This window comes from Sitodiplosis mosellana, unplaced genomic scaffold (genome assembly GCF_009176505.1).
Source record: "Sitodiplosis mosellana isolate CC-2019 unplaced genomic scaffold, AAFC_SMos_1.0 Smas_scaffold_47, whole genome shotgun sequence".
Classification (NCBI taxonomy): domain Eukaryota; kingdom Metazoa; phylum Arthropoda; class Insecta; order Diptera; family Cecidomyiidae; genus Sitodiplosis; species Sitodiplosis mosellana.
In genome coordinates this window covers 2,913,058-2,939,742 of record NW_022595289.1, presented here as the reverse complement: position 1 = coordinate 2,939,742, position 26,685 = coordinate 2,913,058, and the positions used below count along the sequence as shown (strand labels likewise).

General features: G+C 37.1%; 1 protein-coding gene across 3 annotated transcripts; it reads left to right on the top strand.

Moving 5' to 3' along the window:
• Nucleotides 1-2,204: 2,204 nt before the first annotated feature.
• LOC129570024 (uncharacterized) lies at nt 2,205-26,019 on the top strand. Of its 3 annotated transcripts, XM_055449377.1 has the most exons (8): nt 2,339-2,621; nt 2,708-3,510; nt 8,966-9,141; nt 11,914-12,000; nt 22,828-22,968; nt 23,153-23,370; nt 23,478-23,635; nt 23,725-26,019. In XM_055449377.1, exons 2-8 carry the CDS (start codon nt 2,771-2,773, stop codon nt 25,184-25,186), a joined length of 2,982 nt encoding a protein of 993 aa, XP_055305352.1. In that variant the 5' UTR covers nt 2,339-2,621; nt 2,708-2,770; the 3' UTR covers nt 25,187-26,019. The 3 variants fall into 3 exon arrangements, with proteins under 3 accessions (XP_055305351.1, XP_055305352.1, XP_055305353.1); XM_055449376.1 differs by having other exon boundaries at nt 2,205-3,510; XM_055449378.1 differs by having other exon boundaries at nt 2,339-3,510; nt 22,879-22,968.
• Nucleotides 26,020-26,685: the final 666 nt, after the last annotated feature.

Below are 26,685 nucleotides of genomic sequence, written 5' to 3'. Positions count from 1 at the left end.
ACAGTTTCATATCCGTTTCCACCCGAGGTTAGTATGCATCTTACTTGTTTTTCTAGAAAATGTGTCATCCAATTTAATACCATTAGTAAATGTGTTAAATTCAAAATTGAATATTGAATTTGACATCCAATATCAGTACGTACCAAATTGTTACTTAAAATGAATTTATTGAGTATTGAGAAATTTTATTGGTAAATGGATAACAGTTTATATCGAATCAAGCAATCTGCAGACACACAATGACGTGTACGTTTGCATTAGGCGAATATTACCGGTAGAAATAAATCCATAATGATCGTTCGAAATTGGTTTCATTATTGAATTTGGAGTGTCTCAAAATCAATATAATTCGGACTACGGCGGTTATAATGACGTATTTCGACAACTTCCAAACGCTACCTCCTTCAAAAATCCTCAATACTTTTTTCTTAGTAAATATTCGTTCCGTGTTTTAAAACAGATTCTTGTGCGACAAGATTTGTTTTGTTTATTGATTTATTTATTTGGACAGAAGATTGACCTTTCGGTTTATATCAAATTGGAAATTGGCTTTTAAACTCATCCATTTCAGGCTTAAATTTTCAAATAATCAAAGTATGAATATTTACATGAGATTTCATCAAAATTATGTGTTCTATCGTTTGCTTTTACTTTTAGTTTTTGGTAGATTCTCGTTTTACTCTTAATTTATTCACCAATGGACCTTCGACTCGCCTCAGATTCATTGATCGAAAGTGTCTAAAATTTCCCCTCATTTTATAGTATAGTTATGGCTATTTTGTGTATTTTGCATTGAAAACATACAACAAATCAAATGATTAGCCATATTTCGATTTCATACAAACATCAGACAATCCATTCTAGAAGAGAATTTTTAAATGTGAAACTTTCAAACCGATTATTGTGCAATACTGACCAAAAGCATGTTTTTCTATATTTTTCACGATTTCCTCTTATGTTCATACAAATCTATAAGCACCTTGAGTGATGAAATTGAAATACATAGATCCTAAGAGTTTTGCCCTTGATAGTGGTGATAATTTCTATAAACATTTAGAAGCTATTTGCTTTGTGGTTCTTTGGAGAATGTGCAAATCATGATGAATCTAATGACTTATTTTTTATACGTTTGGTATTTATTATTGCTCAATGTGGAACAAATTAGTATTGTGTAGCTTTTATTCAATTCGAAACAGTTTCTTTTATTGGGAATATGTTGAAAATCCATTCATTTGAAATGTTTGGGGGAATATTAAGGTTTTCATACGTATCGCAACCGATTCCTAAAGCGGCACTTCCTTATTTCACAATGCAGTGAACTATGGCTAAGTTTGATAAAATTTCATATTTACCTTTTCACATGTACAATTTCAAAGCAGTTGACTTAAGTGAAAAATCATTTTAAAAATTGCACGCTCCATCGTCACCATTGATCACTGGTGCTTGAACCATTTTAATTATTTTATTCGTAACATTCATGGTTTAACTAATGTTAAAATTTGTTTCATATTTTATCCACCAATAAATATTGACGATGGTTGTTGTGATTTCAATGAAAAATTCTGTGTTGAACATATTTTGATTTATTCATGACAATTCCCTCATTGGATGAGGTATGTTTGTTTGTCTTTGACCACATCACTATCTGTTTCACACCGATTGTTCCGAATATGAAAATGTTGTTCGAAAGGTGGCTGGTTCGCATTGTTTGCGTGTATCAGGAATCCTGAAACGCGTTCAAATGCAAATGTTCTCTGACCCGTCGACGATATTATCCGGTATTATGCATGGCTTTGAAAGCAGCCGGTCACAAAATACAAATTCAAAGAAAACAATGATAACACAACAGTATCAACGCGTCACTATATCGGTATCAATTTCAATCATCAGCTTTTATGTACGCATAAACTAAACGAAGTGATACATTTTTCCGCCACACCACCATCGAACAGCTCATAACGTACAGTTGGAACATTCGTAAAGTAAACATGCATGGGGAAAATTCGTGCAAGTGTGTGAAAATTTTCCACCGAGTGGAATGTGCGCGAATCGGGAAAAAGTTCGCAGTGACACCAAAATGAGGGGAAGTTTCCAGGGTATAGCGAGTTATTTGGTTGGGGAAGTTTCCAGGGTATAGCGAGTTATTTGGTTGTACTCCATCAGAATGTATGGAGTGAAGGCAATGAGTGTTGTCGGCTGGTGATATTTGCGAAAATTCTTTCAATCAATGGTCTCCGTTCCCACACACATTTGGACATACACACAGCATTTACTTGGAAATCGTTGAGAATAGTGGCTGCAAACGATGAACGGCTTAGAAGTCAGTTGCCGCCTGATTTTCGAACGATACACACGCATTTGAGAAAGTGCTCTCGTTGAAACCGTCTCACTTATTTGAATTCCTTTGCAACGATTTGTTTTTGGTGTTACTTCTCAATCAAGTCTAATCGAAAATAAATAACTTAATATTGTGTTTTTTTTTTGTTGGAGTCATAATTTATGTTTTGGTCAGAACGTGAAAAGGGGGAAAAGAATAGTGGAGAAAATGCCAATTCATTGGATTAAAAGCTTATGAAATTGTGTGCCAAAAGTCGCGTAAAATATGATGAATATGCAATATTGTGAATATTTATTATGTCTTTGAAATCGTGATGGTTTTCATTGGAAAAGTGCGTCTAAATGTAAATTTATTGCTTTTATCAATCAGAGAGAATCGTAAAACTCGTGCTAAATTTGGAACGAGACTCGTTAAAGTGTATACGGTGTAATAATGCGAGAGTTTCCAGTAACGGTATCATCGCATGTGTACCACATAAATTCAAGCGCATCAAATTTATTCGACGATGATCAGTATCAAAGAAAATTGCCCGCAATCGAATCAGATATAAATTGTTTCCACCAGAAACCGACGACCGCACAGCAGCAGCAGCAGCAGCAGCAACACCAGCAGCCGCAGCAGCAACAGCAAACATGCAGCAACAACAACAAAAATGCCGCCAATTATATTTGCACATCAAACGGGGATCTAACGTCCTTGCAAAGTGGTCGTTTGCAGAACTTTACCAACATAAATAACATTCATAACAATAATTGCAATCGTTCGCATAAAATTGCCGTAAAAAGTGGCAGTTTCCACAGTGGTGGAAATGATAAAAATGTGGAGCTGAGGGGAGAAACTTCTGACGGCAATCGTATGACCAGCGCTGGCAATACATCTTATTCCATATTCGATGCAATCACAAATGCCGTTACAACTGGGCATTGTGCGAGCACCGTGTATCCAACCACCAACAATCGAAACGATGCCGATTTTGATCAAATCAATCTTGGCCCGGATCCATTGACCACCTCGACATCCATTCATAATCTAAAAAATGCTTCATCGCATATGAACAATGATTGCGGACAATTTCAGCACTACCATTTCAACAATACTCGAACACATCAATTTCCATCAGCAAACTACAAGCACAGCTATCTATTATGGATTGGCACACCTGTGGCAGCCAGGTAGCTAAAATACAATGCAAACAACTCTACTATTTACTTGTTTTTGGTCTTATTTACACGTTGCATGCTCATAAATATAAACTGGCATTTTGCATTTCATATTTCACTAGAAAGTCGAACAAAGAGATTCGAGAGCAACAACAAAGTTTCAGTCAATCAGTCGCAAGTTTTATATTTTCTCGTTGGTTTTGATTATTGATAGAGGTTTTCATTGAATTTCACCAACGATACTTGTGAAAATCGCACACAATTCATAGTAATGGACGTGTTTACTTGGCATAATTCGTAAAATCTCAAGCTGAAATTCATTCTTGTACGACAAAATCTGGCATTTGGCTTATTTCACGTTCTACTTTTTCGCAGGCCCATGTCGTGGACTGCGTAAAAGTATTGCATTTGGCCCAAATTTTAAGAGACCCCAGAAATATGATTTCTATCCGTTTTCGAGGCCGTAGAACACGAAAAAATGGGTTTTAGAGCGATGTTTTGTGAGTCTGTTCCACGTCGTACGTTGTACGCAAAATTTTTAATGTAATTTGTTAACACGATAGCTCAACGACCAGTCGAGATAAATGAGATCTGGTGATGGCAAAAGTTTGGGCTTGTTTAGACTTAGAAACCATTAGATTTTCACCCACTTCAGATATAGCCTAGGATAACCTAGCCTATGGCCAACCTTTGAAAATCCCTGAAAATTCATACTTTTCTATGGAAGATACCTAAAATAGCCCCCCTACATGGTTTTCATCATATCAAACTGCTATTATTTCATCAAAATATTGAGAATTAGAGAGCAAGATTATATCATTTTCCCATGATTTCAGTATCAAATTCGAATTTGTAGGTGAAAATATTGAAAATTTCCGAAATGGTCACACTTTGCGTACAAAATCGGTCATAGCTCACAAACTAACCACCTTATAAAGATTATTGGCAACTATATATCACTTAATTTTTTATGAAGGATCGATTTCCAGTTCAATCGACCGTATCTGAAGTCTCAATGGTAGGGTTTAAAAACGCCTTATTCTTTTCAGTGTTTCTTAAAAACGTTTTTTTACAGAGCCGTTATATACCGCCCAAAAAACGTTTTTTTCGTTTTTTATCGTTATTTCTGCGGTATTTTGGACTGTCAAAAAAAAACACTACAGAAAAATAACGTTTTTATAACACCGTTTGCGGTATTTGTCGAAACGTTTGTAAACCCTACTCAATGGGGTCAAAAATGCAATTGTTCGCGGTGATATTTTCAACTCGCAATATTTTTTCCACTTGGAATAGAATTTTTGTGCATAAAGCTTGCAAAACGCATACAATTCAGAAATTTCATCGCGCAAACTCCAGTCTTTGTTATAAAATAACAGTGCACACTCAATATTATAGCGACATCTATTATTAAAATAGCTTGTAGTAAACGCATTCATAGCATTTCACTGTAGTTGCGATGTTACCAATTAAATTCCCCTGTGGTATGTAGTTAACAAGTGTCAAACATGAATGTGTCAGTACTACAAGGGAACTTAATAGGAAACATCGCAACTACAGGGAAATGCTATAAATGCATTTACTACAAGCTATTTTAATAATAGATGTCGCTATAATATTGAGTGTGTGCTATTTGAATAACATAATATTTATTTCTCTACGGCTTTGGTATCATTTCTACATTTTCGTTCCAAATCCCTTGGAAAATACCACTTTTGTATGAAAGTTAAAAGAAACGTTTGAATTCATTTTAATCCAACATTTGAGCATTTTTCCAAAAGCCGTGACGCGATAATTTCTAAATATCACTAGTTTTGAAGGGCATTTTAATATTAAGAAATAATTTTTTTATTCATCGATATCTAAATTTTATACGAATGAATACAAACATGACTTTCATTTGAAAGATCTGATTTTAAATCAAACCATTTGAAATAGTTCTGTATGTTTTGATAAATTATTTGTATTGATAAATTATTTGTAATTTTATTATTTATTATTTGGATTGATTGTGAAACAGATCACTGAATATAGAGAGTATTTGGATCCCACTGCGAAAAAGTTCGTCTTACTACGGTAAGACCATTTATTTTTTCTTCAAAAACTCGAATAATAATAATTGTTGGATGCTGAAGTATTATGAGAGACAATTTAACAACAATAAAACTTTTGCCATCATTTTCTGCAATAAACTTTTGGTTTCCACAAGTGATGTATTTGCGTAATGGATTGAAGCTACTCGCTTCGCACTTATTTATTTAAAGCACAGACGATATCGCAGCAGTTATATGGCCGCGTGTTGAATTCAACAACAATCCCGTGAATTAAACTTGGCTCAACAGAACACATTTTAGAACAGCATCAGTTCCAAACGAGCATTTTAGCGGTTTCTGTTTTTGTGATAGGGGGCCCATTCACAAGCACACATCACACGTTCACTTTTACAGACGGCACTTTCAAGATGAAAATTCCGCCCAATAATATAATGAATCAGATCACATTCATCGTGCCAAATAAAGTGTAAACAACCGCAACTAAGGAAGATGGAAAAGACTTTAAAGAGCTTTCGATGTGGAACGTGTTAACAGCAATTGGCCAACTACAACACGCTCTCTCTTTCTATATCCCTCTCTTACTCTCCATTCAATTTCCGGAACATTTGACCATTGTCGCATTCATTCATGTTAAGTGTAAATCAAATTTATGCACATCTTACAACAATATATTCAAAATAATGACATTTGCCACCAGCTAAATAACCCATCGATTTGAATTACCGTTTGTTTATACATGAACCAACAATTTATATTCACGCAATTTATAAAATTTACACCCGAACAACAAGAACGTGCCGAGCAGAAGCATTTCAAGTGAATTAGAGCAAAATATTCAGGCTCACATACGAATCGTATGATGCGATTTGATTATTAAGTGCAGCATTTTCCGCACATACTGCGGTAAACACACACACACACACACACACACACAAACATTTTTGTTCAGTGCATTTTTCTCGGATATTCATACCTCTGTGTTTAGTTATGGAACAATTTTCTCATCAGTTGCGACAATGAGAAGATAAAAAATATATGTGTAACGGTGGAAAAACGCAGCTGTAAAAGTTGATATACCTCAGGATTCGACCTTATTTAATTTGGTTCGGTTGCTGAATACATTGTGTGTGTATGATGTGCGACGTGATTCTTTCTAGTCGTGAAAAATGGCGAGCAACAACAAAAAACAACAACAACAACAACAGCCACAAAACAAAGTTGAGAAAAATTGAAAAACGTTTGGGAATTAAAAGTCAGTTGATGCTCCCGTTTTATATTCAGTTATCCGCATATCAAATTGCTAGCAAAATGTGCTTCGAATACATTTTCACTTAATTCACGAATTAAGCGATACACTTACTTTTTTCCCTCTCATTCGAATTTAAACACACAGTTTTGCACTTCTCCTCCAACGTTGAAGAGTAGCAGAAACGTTAACCTTCCGCTGCATACGATTACTATATATATTCCCTTTTCCAACAAGTGGCAACGAGGTTTTGCTCCAGAATTTTATATTCGATTGCAATTGTGAGCGACAACAACACAATAATGAATAAATAATAAAGTTTTTTTTGCCGTGCCATTTCAAGCAACAAACTGCATCTCGCAACATTTGTTGAAACACATATGTAGCTGTTGCGCTCATTTCATTCGTTCGAATTTGGTTGGTCAATTGGTCGAAACAGATTTTTAAAATGGTTCCTTTTTCAGAACTACTTCATTTTCACACGACGTATACCAAACAAAATCGTCGGCTAACAGGAATCATTCCGGAGAAAAGCGCCAAAGTTAGAATTAGTTTAACACAAAGTTCTTTCGCTATGTATGTAATGTGTATTATGATTTTTTTCGCTCTCCCGTCAATTTTGCACACAGTTCCAATAAAATGTTTATTTAAAACTTAACTAGATCATGTTGCTCGCTATGAATGTACATGAACGTTAAATGCTAACGGCACCGCCGTCATGCACTCATTCGTCCCGTCCCGTTCCGTCCCTCTTTCTTTCAATGGAAATGCTCTAAATGCTCTTGTGAACGGGTGCTATACAACATATCACTGGGGAAGCACAAAAAAGCGCGTGTGTGCACTGTGCAGCGAATACTGGATCCCTGTGAACGGTGAACACATATCATTTAAAAAACAATTTGTAAAGCGATAGAGCTTCGAGCAACTAACACCTCCGACGTCTCGAAACAAGGCAGCAGCAGCAGTAGCAGCAGCACCAACATGCATAGCACAAGATACAACTCTCCGCTCGAGCATTGTGAATAAAACGAAAAGTTTTTCTTTTCACTCGGATGTGTTGTTCATAAAAATGGATTGTCCCTTGCATCGAACCATGAGAAAATAAATTTGAGGAACAGACAGAAAAAAAGCGTACTTGAAAATGAACTGTAATTTGTTTTCAAATTTATGAGCCCTTTATCTTTGGCATTACGTTTAAACGTTATGCTCGCACGAAATCGTTGGTCAATCGACACCAAAAATCCTGAAACTGATTTTCAGGTGTTTTAGTATATTCAGACAGTGGAAACCAACAAACAGAAAAAAAACCTGCTAACATTGCTAATAGAATAAATGAAACCTTTTTGTTAACCTTTTTTTTCTTTACCAAACTTTATTTTGACGCCCAAGCATTCGAATCACTGTTGCGGTTGCAACCTAATACTCATTAGGTCGCAATACTCATTATTCTGTGCGATAATTACGATGCTTTGGTTTTCGAATCAAACTCAAAAGAATATTGATCAATGCTTATGCCAAAGTTAAATTTATCCGTTTGTTTGCCGATGCTGATGCTTGCAAAATAACAAAATATGGGTTGGTTCACAAACATCTGATGCTCTCCATTTAAAATAAACCCGTGAATAGAAAAAAAAAACAAGCACGACGTCGTCGGTCTCGTCGTTTCCTTTTCCCATTGCTACGTTTCGCCCATCTTTTTTCTGTTGTGACTCCTCCGTGCGTTGTTATTGTGTGTGTGTGTGTGTGTGGCAGCAAAAATGTTTGCTGATGTTTCGTTTTTCTTTAGCACATTTCGTCGGCAGGAATTTGTTTAATGTATCTTTTCTTGTCTCGGTTTTTTTATTTGCTGGTCTGTGGCTATTGTGTTGCAATTTTCCTTCATTTGAATATTTATGGCGGCACCAAATGTAAACTATGTGCAATAATTGAATTCCATGAATTTTTGTCATTGCCAGGAGGCTATTTCTGTAAATTTCCTCCGCTTTTTATAAATTTCTTTCTTCTTCTTCTTCTTCTTCTTCTTCTCATTTTGTGTTTGTACTTTTCATTCATATTATGTTTCTATGTGCTTTTTTTTCTCATTTCCTTGGCGCTTTTCCTTTTGGGGATATTTCGCTTACGATACGATACGATACGATACGAACAACATTCTGAATACAACCGACAAAAGTTTTGCTGTTGCAATTGTAATCGCTTCGCTCGCTGGACCTCAATGGCTGTTAACGGAGGAAAAAATCCGAAATCCCAACTTCAATGGAACTATCAACTATAACAATGCCATAGACGATGGAATGTACATTCTGAAGACAACAAAATCAAGCCTTTGGATACTCTGTTTTGCTCAAGGTAATTTTCCAGGTTTTCTTCAATTTTGAACCATTTTGAATGTGATTTTATGCACGATCCACTGAAATTAGAACAAAGCAAAGGGATTTTTCGTCATACAATATATTCAATTCAATTCTGTTTTCTGACACACCTGTGGGCGAATATGACGTCGTTGATTTGCGGTACGAAGTTCAAGTCATTGAACTTAAGAACAGCAAGCATATTTATCATTGAGTGAAATCAGTGGAATTCAAGAGAATATATTTTCTGTGAAAAATGCCACTTCGTGGTTTTTTCCCTCCGAATAATGAAGGATCTGCAGTCGACAGACTTTACATTCAATGCACATCTTTTTCTATGATAACGACGACAAAAATAAAGAAAGAGAACGAAAGGGCCGAGTACCCATAAGTCTGCCGAAGCTCAAATGTGTTTTCAGAGTCTTTGCAAAGACAACAAACATAATGCGACTACTTTATAATTGATGCATTCAAGCAGATATGGCAAGCACTCAAACACTGTGGGACAAGACGCACGTACTTCACAGCAGCATTAGCAGTTACAAGTAGCAGGCATTTGGTGGATGCACCAAGTCGAATATTGTATGTACGAACACTTTATCACATTAATGCCGAAAGCTCAAAGGTTATTGACTAAAAAGTTTGCATACAATTTTCTTCATCTCGTTCACTTTTCTTTTTCGCTCTCTCGCCCTCCTTATACTGTTCGTTCTCATCGCATTTCATTCGATGTGTTAGCTAGGCCAATCTCCCGTTTTACGTTAACCCGATTTAAATTTCATCCTCGCTTTTTCAGGAATTTCAAAGAGCGGATATGTACAAAATTTATTAGTAACACGATTCATCATCATCATTATCATACGCCTTTTTTGGATGCTATCTAGTTTTTCTTCATTATTTTAATGTTGACAAATAATGAAATAAATGAGCTTTCACGGCGCGTTTCATTGCAAAAGATCGGAAAAAGTGTTCGTTTGTTCTTTATTGTTGTTGAGCGCGAGAGACAGAAACTGCATTGACAGCAAATGAAGGAAGATGAAGCGAAAAGGCAACGTTGATCCAATGTAAATTTGCATCCGTTTTCTGTGCCCGTGTTATCGCGTTATCGTCGCATAGACACAAAATCATTTCCTGTTGTACAGCTGCTGTGCCGGTGAGCGAATGGGTAAGCGAACGAGAGTGCTATGGCAATGTAGCACGCAAATCTAATTGATCAACCAGCGCAGGCATTTTTCTCTTGGTTGGGCCCCCCGCGTGCACGCCGATCCCATGAGTCATGCAATTATGGAATATAGATGCAGCACCATCGTCGTCCTCGTGCTCGTCCGTAGCAAGATCTCGAGCAACTAATAAGCATATCACAAAGCGAAAGGGAGAATGGAAGTTGAACGGTGTGTGCGTGCCAACATTGAACAAGATGCACGATGCAAAATGCTTGACTTGTGCTAATGTGAACGCGCTATGCGGTAAACTGGGTTACCAGTCAATCTTGTTATATATTTTTTCTATTATTATTTTTTTTGTGCGAGCTCGTGGCTGCTGCTGCTGCTACTGCTCCGATGATCAAATTAAATTTTATTTTCCCATATTTCTACGCGAACGCCTTTTTGCACGTTTCGGTGATTGCACAGCAACCATAACCATTATTCCCTTCTTTCGATTCGCAACATACCTGGTTGTTATTTTAAGTTGCCAAGCAACTGTGCATTCGTTAAGCACGATTTGATATGGATTCGCAGTCCATTCTTTGTAACTATTTAAAAGCCATCGATAACAATAAAAATGAATCTCGTGTGCACGTTAATAGTTTTGTTCGCACCGTTTTAATTCAATTGTGCTGGAGCATTCGTTTTTAATTTCGATTGAGCCGCGTACATCAAAACTTTTCGAACAATTTTCCGAACATTCCATAACATCGATTTTAATGAAGTCATTTCATTACCGAAGCATGCAATAACCAGCATTGACTTTAAATTCATTTTCTTTGAAACATTAAATTTTGTTGAGTTTTTTTCTCCCATTCATTTATGTAATATTTAGTATTGATGTTTTCAGCGTGAACTTTCTACAAAGTTTGCCATTGCCATTACATGGTGTTCTCAATTAGATTATACGAAATACGAACCATGTGATAGATCTAATTTTTATTCGTCGTCGTCGTCATTATAGTCGTCAGAGTGAAAAGGATTTTTTTTCTGTTCATTCCATCAAAATAGCATCGATCAACGAGTGAAAAACAGTGAAAACAAATTAACTACTTACAAGCGAATTTCAAAACATTGACGTTGATGGATAAGATTGTGACACTTTGTGAAAGAGGCGACCTTTTCCAAAATTAGTCACAACTTGAAGCGTTGCATACAAGCACATCCACACACATATAGACATGAACACGTAGACGCACGATGACTACATTGCCATCGAATGCGGTTGTCAGTTTAACCGGATTAATATTTGATTAGTGCGAAATGTTCGATGTAGCATACAGCAGTTCCGCTCGTTTAAGGGGTTATCAATTTTAATAATATACTAGATACCTCTTCAAATCGCTCCATTTTCAACCGATTTCACTGGATTAGGGGACGAAAAACCAGCCAAAATTAGACTTGTTTTTCACATTTTGGGTCGAAAATTTGAGAGAGAGAAAAAAAACCGACAAATTATTTATGAATAGTTTCATTTTATTATAATTATACAATGAACCATATCCTAGGGTAAATGTTAGATGATGAAAAATTAATATGTTTTCTTTCTCTGGCCGTTTTTACAGGAGTTGAATACCAATGCTCAAAAATTGATTATTTCCCAAAGGATGAATACAGTCCAGATCCGAATGATTCAACCATGGCCATTCCGTGTAAGTATTCAATTATTACTTCTGTCTCACTTGAACAAGTACATGAAATACAATTTGTCTCTGGCATATTTTCGGACGTGTTTGGCGTACGATGCAATCAACTGCTTACTAACTCCATAATAGTTAAATCGCTTAATAATTTACTCTCTGTGCTGTTGTTTTGCAACAATTAAAGTCAATGGGATTGGATTGGATTAACAAACGAATAAAACCAACTGAATAATAATTCAAGTCGTCATCACTCACAAACGAAGCACTACCACCGAACAATAATGGCGATGAAAAATGGAAAATAAAGCATATTTTTATGCGGTTCACTAGATTATTCCATCTTTCTCTTTATCTATTTCAATCTCTTTGGCTTTCTGTGAAAATAAGTTTTCAGTTTAATTTTCATCTCTCTGTCTCTCTGTGCGATGTATTTCTGGTAGCAATTCAGTTTTCATTAAAACAATGTTGTAACTGTTTCTTGTGATGTTGGTAAATGCATTCCAAAGTTGAAAGAAGAAGCCAAACGAACGGACAGACAAACAAACAGCGCGCATTAGCACCATCAGTGCGGCTGCAAAGGGCCCAACGCAAAAGAGTTGTTTGCCTTGGATGAACAGCATGAAGTAAAATAGTTTTGCAGAAAATTGAGTGACATGAAATGAAATGAAATTGTATCTGTAACAGACAACCACAGCAAAATGTGTTTTCCTTTCGGGCACTACCGTCGCGCCACGCACATAAACCATATACATTTTATATGTCAAAGTAATGTGTTCACATTTTTTTTTCTTGGTATCTGTCACAAAATAGAATATTGCATAGAAGTTTTATTCATAACAAATTCCATGGGCCAAATATATGTTTGAAACGACAGTCTTTACAGTTGAGTGCAAGCAGTGTCTAAAATGTTACATACATATCAAAACAAAAAGTAATTTATTCGCAAATACAACATACTCCCGTTACACTTTGAGCAGTATCACTTTAGACTGTATTTCAGCTTCTGTTCAGCAGATAGAACATAAGTAAATACAGATAATGCATTCATTTGATGTTTGTGTCGGAATGAGCATGGGGTTGTGCCAACGCGCAAGGAATCGATGACGAGGCATGAATCAAATTCTGCACCATGCTCATAATTTGCGTTTTCGATAACACCAAAAACCGAAATAAATCGGGGCGAGAGAGAGAGAGAAAATATTTGACTTTTGAATAGATTTACTCCAAACTTCTGACAGTCAGCAGATTAGCCACATTTTACGAAATAACTTTGTAATTTCTCGTCAAGAGATACGATGTTAATATTGTGCATGGTGCTGCATTTGGCAAACGCAAAACTGGTGCGTGCACACTGCACAGTGCACCCAATCAACATCCTAGATAACGATAATCGTGCCGAGAAAATGGAGAAATTTGAGAATCATATCACTGAATAACTGGGTAAAATTGTCCACGAATTTTGTGAATATACTTGTGAGTATCTCTTGAAATTTTAATTGAAACCGGAAAGCATTTAATCAACACGTTCGGATTGGTTGGACCTTGTTATGGCATGGCACGTCGAAAATTCGACACATATTTACATGCAGGAAATATCATGTGTAAGAATTCCCTGTTCATATTTTCAACTTAATGAAATAATTAAAAGGTCGAATGAATCGGATGGGTCCATCCATTGACATGCTTTTGTGTAATTAACATCCGCAGAGTCAACTAGAACTAAAAACCTCACTATAGTAAATGTTTTATTAATTTAAGGTGAGGCTTATCGGCTAACTGAGTTTAAAAAAAGGGTGCGGCTTAAACAAAAGTTCGCTTTCACCACGACTTTGGCTATTTTCATCCAAGTCCACATTTGAAAAAAAAGAACTAAAGAGAAAAAACTGAATTTAGAGCAAATGAGTAAGCGTTGAACGAGTAGTCAATGACTTAGCGTTAATGTGAGGATGCGAACGGTTTTTTTTTAGTTCACGTGGTGGATTCCAGTTTCCGCATGAGTTCATGCGAATGAGTGAAAGAGCATGTATGTGTATTTTTAGCGGGTTGTTGGCATGCGTGAATTGGAGCGGTCTTCAATCGGTTAACATAAACATTGTTGTAAATGAATGGCACATTGTGTCAGAGCAGCGAAAATGTGCTAAAAGTGAATCCGTAACCCATACACGAACACTGGCACATAAAACCAACAACAAACGATCTCGCACCCGCCACGCTTGTTCGTTCGTTTAGTAACTCGAAAAAAAAGAATTCCATGAACTCATGCCGGAGATGCTCTAAATTATTTGCCATATCTTCAGAGCATTTTGTTTATAGTAAACTCCATTTAGCATAATCATTCGGGAGAAAACCGAATAAAGTGAGAAAAAAATCCTCCAGTGTGTTGATGCTACATGATAAAAAGCAGCAATTCGTTTTAAAAAAAAGACGCTTTTTTATCCTATTTCCTTTGCTCTAGCATATATATTGCACAGTGTTCTTCAAAGGTTTAAAACTTGGCGAATGGTCTTTGCACAGTGAACGACTAACTAGGAAAGAGAGAGGGGGCGGTGAAAGAAAATGCCAGCCACCGTACATACACACACACACAATCCATTTCCTCTGTCGCATGCTTATTAGCCCTTGCCGCAACTGCATTATGCTCATCGCTTTCACTTGTGATATCAAAGCAGCTTCGACGAGCTTTGCGTGGCTCAACCTCACGTTACACTCTTAACAACACAAAGAAGACAAAGCAAAGCAAATCAAACGAATTCCTTCTTTGTTGTAAATATAGACTCGGCTTCTTTCACATAAAAACAAAATATCGGTGCGACTCGATATAGTCGATCCTAACATGAACCGTTCAACTATGTTTCGAATGGAATGCGATCCCTTGGACAAAAGTTCATTGAGCTCAAACTTTGTTGGTTTTTTTTTTCGAATTGCTAAAAATAAATATTCAAACTGAAATTTCAGATTTTTTCTATCAACTGGCAGATATTCAGGCAGATAACAAGGTTTCGAGCACTAATCGAAATAATTTGCTGAGTAGATGATGTCTTATGATGTTCTCAAATTTATTACACTAATTGCATTTTTATCATGATTTCATGTTGCCAGTATTCAAAATTCAATTTCATTTTGATGCAGATATGATTGTAATTAAACAACCCTTTAATTGAGCCTGTCTCTCAACTCCATTTTCCATGTTTGCCATTCCACTAAAGGCTAATCAAAATCAATGTTGAAAATGTGAATTTAATTGGATTTGGAAATTGGTGCAATTTGTTACAGTGAGTGTGCACTGTGCATTCATCACGAGTGTCGTTTTATTTGTGCGGAATGTTCAATTGAATCAATTGCGGCTGATGTGGTATCAGTAATTGAACAATGTAAAATACAAACGCTGAAAAAAATGTGAATCGAGCGCGATAAAATCAAATGTCGATTTTTGTTTTATGTCCATTTTTCATTCTTGTGATTTGAGCGGCAGTCGGCAGTCGCTGATTTTTCTCTCCATCTCATTCTTCGTATTAAATGAATTGTGCCATCAAATAGAATTTCGTATCATTCTAAAACAATTTCAAAACAAATTTGAGCGCCCGAAGCGAACAGAAAAAAAAACGATACGGAAAATGGGAAAATGTTTTGCCAACAGCAAAGCGAATTGGGACGAATGAAAATGAAGAAACACAAATACACATAAAAAAATATCTATATAACCGTTGTGAAAACGACAGACGAACAGTGAAAAAAAAACTGTGTTGGCGTGAATATATTGGGCGACGGGGAGCAACGGCTCGAACAATGTCAACCTTTTATTTCATCGCTTTTCTTGTCGCCAAGCTCGATGTAAAGAATAGGAAAGATTCTCATCTTTTTATGTTATTACTTTGCGACTTCTTACGTTTTTCTCTCTCTCTCTCTCTCTCTCTCTCTCTCTCTCTCTTCCGCTAGGCTCTTTTTTTTGTTGTTTCGTTTTTTGTTTAGAGATTTCTATTTTCATTGTTCGTTATGCGCATTCCCTTTGGTCATTTTGCTCGTATTTGCTGTTAGTATGGCGATTGAATGGCAAACATTGAGCTGAGATTTCCCATAGAAATGGTCGTTGTGGCCATATTCGCCGCAGTTTCACACTTCCACTGAACACCGCTGCTAAAGGGAACGGAAATTTGGCAGTTCAGAATACAAAAGCAACCCCGAAAAAAATCATTGTTTGTTCAGTGTGGCAAACGTGCTCGCTTTTCGGATAATTACTGTATGGTCAGTTGGTGTTTCGCAGATAGCAGAGAACGTTGTCAGTGTTTGTGCGCAGAGATACCATGCCGAGTGCAATGCCATTTGACCATCATACACATGCTGAGACAATCACACTTAGATACAGCAAATTAAGGCGCAATTCATGGGTTTTCTGCATTTTATTGTTTGTCGCCAGAAAGATAGTTAGTATTTGCGTGCGCCAAAATAAGGCGCTTTAATTATTTACCAGGAGAGTTGCAGACGAAGCAAATCGCACTAAAATGCAAACAGATAAATTAAATTACCGTTCGTAAGTGAATGAATTTGTGTTACACACAGGATATTTGCAGGATGGATGTTCTTTCTATTTTTATACATGTGTGTTAGTCTTGATGGGAAAGTGGATTAGCGTGCTGTAAGCCTCTGTTCTGCTACTCATCTATTGCTTGTTGATTTGGATGCGATGTATGCTCGGCAATGCTGAACGATGCTATAGAAAATCGATGTGTTTGCCTCTGCCAGTTAGCGTCATACAGTAAATTTTCCTGCAAAAGTGTTTAAATGTAATTTAAATGCACTTTACCAGCTATAAAAGCAATATAATCACTTCATTGAAGAGCAGCTAAAACTTCCTTTCTGTTGGAATCATTTAGATGTTCGCTTTTGCACTTTAAATGCAACTATTGATAGATCGTTCATCCTTCTTTTGATGTTTGAAGTTTCATCGGAGATTGAGAGTGTGCGCGCGACAACACAATTCTGAAAGGCATCAAATTAAATTATTGCATCAATACAATGGCGTTGTAGGGCTCAGTTGTTGATATATCGCATTGTCATATTTACTGTGTGGAAAAACCACCATCATCTCACTGACTGACTGTCAAGAGCTGCTATATCACACACAATTCAATATCGAAACACTTCACCGCTGCAGAAAATTCATTGCAAGACAGATGAGGCGAGTGCGACTTGAGAAACTATTTTGATCTGTGAAAATAGACTCAAGTACGTATTATTGCTTCCTTTGTTGAAAGTTGAATCGAAAAGTAGTGCTCAATGGCAGAACGATAATAAAAACTTTGAAGGCGAAAGAGGAACGAAGGGAAAGGAAGCGAGAGCGAGAGCAACGATATCGCAATAAATCCATTGTGCAATTTTGGATTGTACAACTTACGTCACTTTGAATTAGATTTTCCTTTCTCTTTTGACATTTCGTTTCATTAAATCAAACGCTACGAGCGAACAAAAGACTATCAAATCGGGAGACAGAGAGAGAATTAAAGAAAGAAAGAAAGAAATACATATATCGAGAAATACGTTTTTAACTCAATTGTATCTCGCAAGCATTTCATATATATTGAGTGAATTTTTGAAACTTAGTAACCGTCGGTTACCAACCGCCAAATTGAATTTAGCATATTGGCAGCTATATTGCTCTTGGTGAGCACCACTCAGTTTGCGCCGTACACTTTATACAATTTGTCGATGAATCGACTAGTGGGCCGTGCCTTCTCAGAAGAAAATTATTTCAGTTCTTTTGAGAGTTAGTCAGTTGCACACAATGATGACCGCGTCCGCACACGATCGGAGCGAAAAACAAACAAAATATCGGTGAAAACGAAACTTCATTCCAAAATGTTTAAATTTTTTTTGCGACTTTTGGATGAATATCCCGCTAGCTATTTGGTTTTTTGTTGTTTGGCAATGCTGATTTGGTTGTATCTTTTGCACGTCGAAACGAATGCAGATCGAAATCGATTAGACATGTACGGGAAAGGGCAAAAAGTGCAAGCACAAAACAATCCAATCGCTTTGAATACCATCAAAGATATTCCGTGGATTGGAGGTAAAGTCGAATTTGATTTTCGCCATTGCAACTCGTTCAAATCGTATTCCAATGCTAATAAAAATAAAAACACATTCTATTTGCCCAGCGTCGATCGAATGCAACAGACTCCCGACAAATATTGAAACAAATTTTGCGGAAAAGTTTTCCACGAACAAGCCGATAACATGGACGGGTTTTTCGAATTGGCCACGACGAATGCTGTTCCAAAATACGGGCTACGATGGTAATTGCATACAAATGACTGTGAATTTCCTTTCCTTCCTTTGTCTCTCACTCGAAAGAGTACTATCGATGGGGAGAGAGAGAGAGAGTGAAAACAACTAATGAATGAATGCATTTCCGTTTGATTTACGCACTGCCAGCTATGAAAATAAAAATAAAAAAAATCGTTCGTTTTTTTTCTGTTGCATTTGTTCCGATACGAAAAACATACAGTCAGAATGACGGCGATCTATAGCGAAGCTGGCAACATTCCATTTGTTTCGGGTGATGCGGTTGGCGCGAAATATTTGTTCAGTGCGATACGATTTTTGTGGCATCGGAAAATTGCAACACAATCGTCATCTAAAAACATTGTGCATGCAGTGAATGGACGGGTGTTCGATATGGAAATGCAGCTGCTCGTCGAAAATGAAAACAAAAACAAGCCGAATAGATTCCTAATTTTCTCATGGTTTTTTGCTGAAAATAAATCAAAGAATTACTCGCTGGAGCCGTTGTTGAAATGCTTGAAATACATTCGCCAACCGAACACAATGAAAACAATCAGCAAGCCATTTCCATTGGACCGCATTGTTTACCAGAGCACCGGTGGTTTCTACGGCTACTGCATTCAACGTGATGATAATGCTGCACACTCAATTCATCATCAACTCATCGAAGCAAACCATTTAATTCCGATCGGCATTACACAGTTGAGTGAATTTCACAAATTAGCTCATCACATCGAGTGCTCAATGAACGAACGCGTTCGAATAGAAAATCATAGTTCGAATACTATCAAATTAGTGGAGTATTTAAACGGAGCATCGAAACGATGACTATTCACACGCAAGCTGTGATTGATGTGTATGCAAAGAATTTTGTTTATTGTTGTTCTTGTTGATAAACAGTCATGTATTCAATGCAACGATTGAAATTTGGCAATTTTGAGATGAAATATTTTTCAAAGATTTCCACATGATGGATGCATTCACTCACTGCTAGCTGTTCGGCATTGTTAGAATTATCAGAAACATTTTTGCAATAAATTCCGTTCGTTTTAAAAACTTTTCCGTTCGGAAATTCCGACAATGCTGTTTAATTAAACGGTTTTTATCCGCATCGAAAATCAGTGAAATTGGCCGTAATTTATGTGCGTGCAATGAATATTTCAATAGGAAAATATAAATATATAGGATGCAGCTATCATCTATCAGACCGCTTTGCAATAACAATAAATGTAATGTGTTATTTATACACACACACATACAAGTTGCGGAGGATATACGCGATCATGTGCCAAGTTAACCCACCGCACGTACGCACTCGTCTATGGATTTGTCAAGGGTTTACTACACCAAACAATGTATAAGTCATATTTTATGGCATTCAGAGTCCTCCCTCCCCACCGCCTCATAAAGTCACACTTGTTCATTTCCGACATCCGATACCGAAAGGCGATCAATGAGCTCACTGAAATGCATCGAAGACTTTTTGCACTCGGCTCATTGTGTTGCAATTGATGGTTTGTAAAAACAAAACAATCTCAACTAATGCTTGGCTTTTGGAAAGAAATTCGAAGTTTCCTCGTCCATTTTCAGGCAACTGCTTTTTCCTCGATGGCATTTAATTGAAAGGAAAATGTACAGTTCCATGTTTTCCCTTGTTTGTACCACAAATCCGATTCTCCCAAGAAAACTCTTCTTTATTGTGTTTGCCAGCTCTTCGGCCGCTCATTTTCTCTCTCTTTCTCTGTCCCTGTCTCTGTGTCTTTGTCTCTGAGTGTCTCTTTTTTACAGCTTATCAAAATTGACATGCGAATGATTTAATCATTTGCCTTAACGCCCATCACAAATGTGCACTCAGAATCAAGCTACATTTTATTTATCCGAGTGAACATCAATCACATTTACATGGTGCGTTCCCAGAGTCCCGGTCTAATACGATAAGCAGATGAAAAAGGCAACATATATAGGACGGCAACATATATATGAAGAAAATCATTTCACGTTTGCAATGTTATCGAATGCATTTTCTCTAATTGAATTTGCTTGTTTTTTCGACGGAAAACAGGAAGTCAAGAGGAAGGTAACTTCTCTAAGTTAATGCAACATCCAAGTGAATGGGGACTTTGTACATGTGAACGTGCTTCCGTGACTCGGAAAAAAAACACACACACGTCAGATGCTTTTTCATTCGGATTAAATCGACAAAGTCAATATTTCATTGCTTTTATAGCTGTGCCAAGAAAATGTGATTGAAATCCAAACTTATTGAGAGCAATCGAGAAAAGTCGTATCATCAATATAAAATCGATTGAAAAGAGAGTAAATTCAAGTCGGTTATCATGAAGACATCATCAAATTCCATTTATTTAGATATAATATGTCATATATGACAAAATGTAGCATTAATGATGCTATCATGGACACACCAATGCATGTCGGTTTTGCTCTTCGTCGTAATTACTTGTTTTTCTAGCCAGAGCGTACACTATAGACACACCACATTGCATTTGAGGTCAATTCATGTTAGTGACCGACCAACATGCATATGTATACGTATTTGTATCTACATAAATGAAGGTGTCTATTGAGCGACCGGCCGACAAACTGAACTGCACTCAACTATCGTTTAGAATGAACCGATGCTGGTGAAAATTAACTAAATATATTTGAACAAAAAAAAAACGTAGCAAAAAACCATAGAATAGTTTCCATCTGCATGGTAACCATGTCCAGTCAATGCATTTTCTATGCTTTTTTGTGTTCGTCTATTCTGTTTACCGATAAATGGATAAACATTGCTATTGAAAGTTGGAACAAAAGCAGGCGGCGAGTATTTTATAATCGCAGTGTTGATTAAGGATAAAAAATAACAAAGTAAAAATGCCGAAGGCACCATTGCTCCAATCCTCGTTTTTGTACAATATTTCTCTATGGTTATTCGATGAGAATGTTGCATGAATGGCAGAGCTGCTGCTGCTGATGTTTTTGTTGTGTCATAGTGTAGCTGAGAATCATTGTGAATGAGGCGATTGGAAAGAGGGCTGCAGCATCCACCATGTTTACGCTCCATGATTATAAGAATGAATGCGCAGCGAACAAAATAGATAAACGTTGATAATTCTCGTGCATTGCAAAAACTAAATTATCCACATTGTCCGATAGTGAAATTAGTACGAGACTGAGTGAGTGTGTGTGTAGTGTTCTGGAGTACCACTACATTTGTTTACAAGACCTCCCTTTCTGTTTCAAGTTGTGTGAGCGAGTCAACATGGGAAAAATCCAGAGAAGATGCTGTTTGAATACAAACAATTGATGGCTTTTTATAAGCACTAGATTGTCAGATTCATTGTTGTGTTGCCGTTGTTAGGGAATGTTTATCGATAACAATATAAGGATCATTCGCATCAGCGGAATTGAATTGAAATGAATTGAATCGAAGAGTTTGACAACGGGAATTGAGGCTTTGAGTGGTGCAAACAAAAAGCAGAATAGTAAAACGCACGGAAACGGTGAAAAGTCACTTTCGTTACAGACTCTCTCTATCTCCCTCCCGAACGACGGCAACGGCTGCAGAGCACATCCGTTTGTAGGGCACTTTTCAATGGAAAAATGAGCACAAGTCAGTAGAATAACACATAATAGCGATGGCTTATCGCTTGTCTCCCATGACGAATACCATCCAACCGGTTACACTGCATTCAGCCGGCTGGCAATGAATTAACAATTCACAACTACTGCATACACATTACACATGTTTATGGCATCGCACACAAATTTACACATCCCTTGGAACAGATCAGTATATGTGAAATGCCATTATTTGATTTTGTCGAAATCGGCCATAAAAAAGAGAACGGCTAATTTTGTCCGAGCACATGACGGTTATGTATTTATTATCAGGTGATTTCATTGAAATGAACGGATGGATTGTAGGATCGGATGGATTGTAGGTACAAACTTTGGACACACTATGCACGACAATTTTTAGCCAATAAGCTTGTGTACTTCAACATACAGAGAGAGAGAGCGAGAGCGCGTGTTCTCATTGAAATTCAGTTCGAGTTTGTTGCCGAGTTTGAGACACAAAATATTGTTTCATAAAATTGTGCACAAAAGCACCGCAAATTTATCATTGGTTTCGCATTCAGCAAAACGTACAAACGATTTTTCATGCAGCCAAAGCTGAAACGTCGACAAATTCCGGACCGAATGTAAAATCGCTCGCAAGCATTTCTCTCTCTCTCTCTTTGTGTGCAATTACACCGGCATTGACAATCGTTCTGGCAACAGCGCAAGCCGCACACACAGGTATTTTGTACAGAATGCATTTTTCGCTCTAAATCAGCTTTTCGCAGCATTCAGCACAAAAACGATGACATTTGTTGTTCTCCATAGTGTGTACACCAGCAAACGAAAATATAATGGGATCAATTTTTATTTTGAAAAAAAAAAAACACCAAGAATTACTTTCACTCCCAATTTCCGCGATTAGGCTTTGGCTGATTGGCCTAATAGAAAAAAACCACTAACCTAAAAGATTTTCCATTTTGAATTTTACAGATGCCGTAATAAAATCAACGCCATTTTTTCTCATATCCGGATTCATTCTAGTTGTTAGCTACCTTATTCTGATGGTGGCAATGTGCTCGCAACGGCACAGCGTTCTCTTCTTCTTTTCCGGAATTTTTTTCATCATTGCAGGTAAGCACCTTTCAACGATTAGACTTGGATTTTTCCAGCCAATTGAATGAGCAAGTGGCCCGGTTTTTTTTCTTTCCCTATTTTTAAGCGAACGGAAAATGCAATCAAGAGTAAAAAAGAGTTCAAAAGCCCTTTAATAACAAAAGCCATGCATATTTTCTTCTTTGGCATGAAAATTATTTAGGTTTGATAATGCTAATTGGAATCATCATGTACATTTCACTCTTTAAATCGGAAATCGGATCAAAATTGCGACCCAGATCGATGTTTCAGACGCCATTATTCACCTATCGGTATGGACACAGTTTCATTCTATTCATAGTCGGATGTATTTCAGCTGAAATCGTTGGCACTTTGAATTTTTTCCTCTTCATTCAAATACGTGAGATCGGACGCGAAAAGGTAATCTACCGTAGAATATACGGAATGGGCTTTATTTTCCATCTGCACGTGTATGACGTACATTTTCAATTGGAGCGTGAGAATTAATCGTTGTTTGAATTATCTAGGCAATTCCGTGCTTCATGTACGCCAGCACAGCAAAAGACGAGCCAGACGAAAAACGAATTAATCCCATTGGACAGGAATTTAAAGCGCCGCCGCCTTTTAAATGTCATAAGCATCCGACCATTCCGAAAGCATTTTTCTCGCCGCATACACAGCGCCGGTGAGTTCTTTTCTATTTCGTTGGCAATTTCTAAATCTCTAATCTGCGTACTATGTTCTAATTGACATAATGGCCATTTTTGGTGGCAGGTATTTTTTCGAAAAGCCCGTACCGAAATGCGATGCAACACAAAAAAACTTGGCGAAGAGCTTGAATGAATTGTATACGGAGCCAGCGCCGGGCACATTATTTCCATACGATTTGCCGCATGAATTCCCATTAACACGCAGTGTATCCACCACAACTGACATATTTTCCAATTGTTCGGGCGGTTTCAACTCGGCAAACACTAATTCGCACAACCCGCTTCGCATGTATACACCGCAACTGAATAAGAGATCCATGAATCGACAACAGCTACAGGAATACGCCATGCAAAATCGTGACTATAAATCAATTTCACGAGATGGATCCCACGATAGTTTGAATGATACGGGCGGCATGGCCGTAAATAAAGGCATTCTGACAAATCGTGAAAAATCCAAAGATGAACTGTTCATGGAATTTTGCCGGAAAGCCGGTCAACGGCCGAAACCGAAGGATATTTACTACATTGATACGACATACGATGGGGCGGCCGAAAAGGACGTATTTATTGTTGAGAATTATGCGACCATTCGAAAGAATCGACGTAACTCAAATCTCAGCGGAACAAACCAAAAGGTAACCAACGTCTATAATTCAAATCAATCGCTAAAGGATTTGAATAACTGTAACGGTGGTGGTGGTGGTGGTGGTGTTAAAAACTCCTATCCGAACAATTTATTCGACACAAACAGTTTTGGCGGCAGCACCGAACGGGCGGCCGTATTACTAAATGGCTCGCGGGACAATTATTTCTCGAACAGTCGAATTAACTCACGTGACTCTAATTTGTATGCGAGCCGCACACTGCCACGCGATTTCCTTAAGAGAAACATTGACTACGATGTAGATGAGTTCTCTAATCGGCGCATATCAGCTTCAGGTTTGTACACGCCGTACAATATGAGCATGACATTACCGTTAACAGAAACGGCGACTATTTCGGCGCCAAAGGAATTTACTGATCCCACCACCGATTATTATAAAAAATCTTATGATACGCTCGCCTCGCGCAACAGCCGTCAACGTGATGCGTACACAGGGAGTGAAGACACTTTGTCTGTGCAATGGCCAAACGCAATACCCGGTTCACCGGCCAGCTTTTCAAATCGTTTCAATTATGGTCCGTCATTTTCACCGAACACACAACGTAAACCGGTCCAAATGTCTACATTTTATTCGCAACATTTTCCACGTCAAGCCAAACAACAGACACCTGTTAATAAGGTTGCATTTTTCCAACACGAACGCACTTCAAGTGGTGTTAACACTCAATCACGATATAACGATAATGGTGAATATGAAAGTGGCACTCAGACCGGTAATGAGAATGGTAATGGCTCATCCAGTGGTGGCAGCGATGAATGTACCACATTCGATTTAGATCGCATGGAACGCGAACGCCGGAAGTCACACGCAAGCTTATTTGAAATTGAAGTCGATTTCACGAATGGAACACCCGTTTAAAATTGACAATTTTAATTTTTCCCATTGTTTTGTCGATGTCATTTAGCGCACATGGTGTTCATTCCCAATGGTACTTTGCCGCCTCAAACACGTCACGTCATTAGAGCAAATATGCGTTTTATCATTTGATTAGATGTTACCATTTTATTGCGTATATTCATGTATTGAACTGTGTGTCGCCAGATTTCGCACTAAATGCAGTAGAATACATATTTTGCACAGTGAACACATTTTCCCATGGAAATACGGTTTTTCCTTGTGCATTTGTTTCCTAATTACAATCGAAGCCATATTTCAAGTGATTTTTTTGTCTGTGTATCTTGCACTCAGCAATCGAGATTCCTAGCAAAGCGAAATAATAAGCGTTTAAAAAATAGCATTTATGTAAGTGTCGCAATATACCCGGAACATTTTTATTGTAAAAGATAAATACACTGAATACAGGGCAAGTTGATTTGTATGTTTATAAAATATTCAATAATAATGTTACTTATGATTATTGGTGATACCTAAAAAAAATCGTTTTGATCAGTCAACACAATTTGAGTTAGAACCGTTATCATTGAAAAGATTTATTGAAAGAGAAAAAAATTATTATCTATTTAAAATGAAAACAGAGAAAATAGAACAGCAAATTTATTTGAGAAGATTTTCCTATTTTGTGCACATCTTTTGATCGTTTATTTTGATGCCATAACACATTGATATACTAATATATAGACAAATGTCCATTCAACATTTAGATTTTATTCGCACAACGTTGAAGCAACACATTAATTTTGACAAACCATTTTTACCAAATAAAAATTTATGTATAATTATGAGAAACACAACTGAGCTTTGTATTTGTTATTTGGATTTCATTTCAGCTAGTTAAATTTGAAATATGAAAGTTCAATTAATTGAACGAACTGCTGAAAAACTTCTTCAATTTGATTGGAAAATTTCATACGTTTCAATATTTGCTAACTACTAAACACTTTTTTTCACTCTATCAAAATGAAGAGCGCCATCTGTGCGTCAGATTTGTCACGAGGATGGATTGAGTGGAGCAGCTGCTTAACATGTTATAAGCAGTTATAAGGTTTTCATTCGTTCATCGTTTCATTCAAATATAGATAAACAAAGCGATAAAACGAAACTAAATTACGGTCACAATTATAATCTCGGTACATCAGCTGCCTCCGAGGATTTTGTATGAAGAAAGAAAGGTAAGGTAAAGTAAGGGAATACATTTCCATGTTCCATGTTATCATGTTGAATTATTTCATCGCAGAAATAATCAAGTAAAGATTCGATTAATATGAGAAGTTGACGATGAAATCGCGACAGAAGGCAAATAAAAGCAATAAATAAATGGGAGAACTGGATGTGTGTGTTTGTGCTGTGTGTACAAGATGTGTGCTGTGTGCGCTCCTAATGTATAATAATAACAACAATAATAAGCAAGTAATAAATAATAGCGGTGTGGTCACATTATCATTTAAATTTAGCTACTG

Coding starts and splice junctions, on each gene's coding strand:
- LOC129570024 (XM_055449376.1), top strand. CDS start 2,771: ATGCGAGAGTTTCCAGTAACGGTATCATCGCATGTGTACCACATAAAT. Junction 22,969..23,152: donor AATTTTTTTCATCATTGCAG/GTAAGCACCTTT, acceptor AAAATTATTTAG/GTTTGATAATGCTAATTGGA. Junction 23,636..23,724: donor TCGCCGCATACACAGCGCCG/GTGAGTTCTTTT, acceptor TTTTGGTGGCAG/GTATTTTTTCGAAAAGCCCG.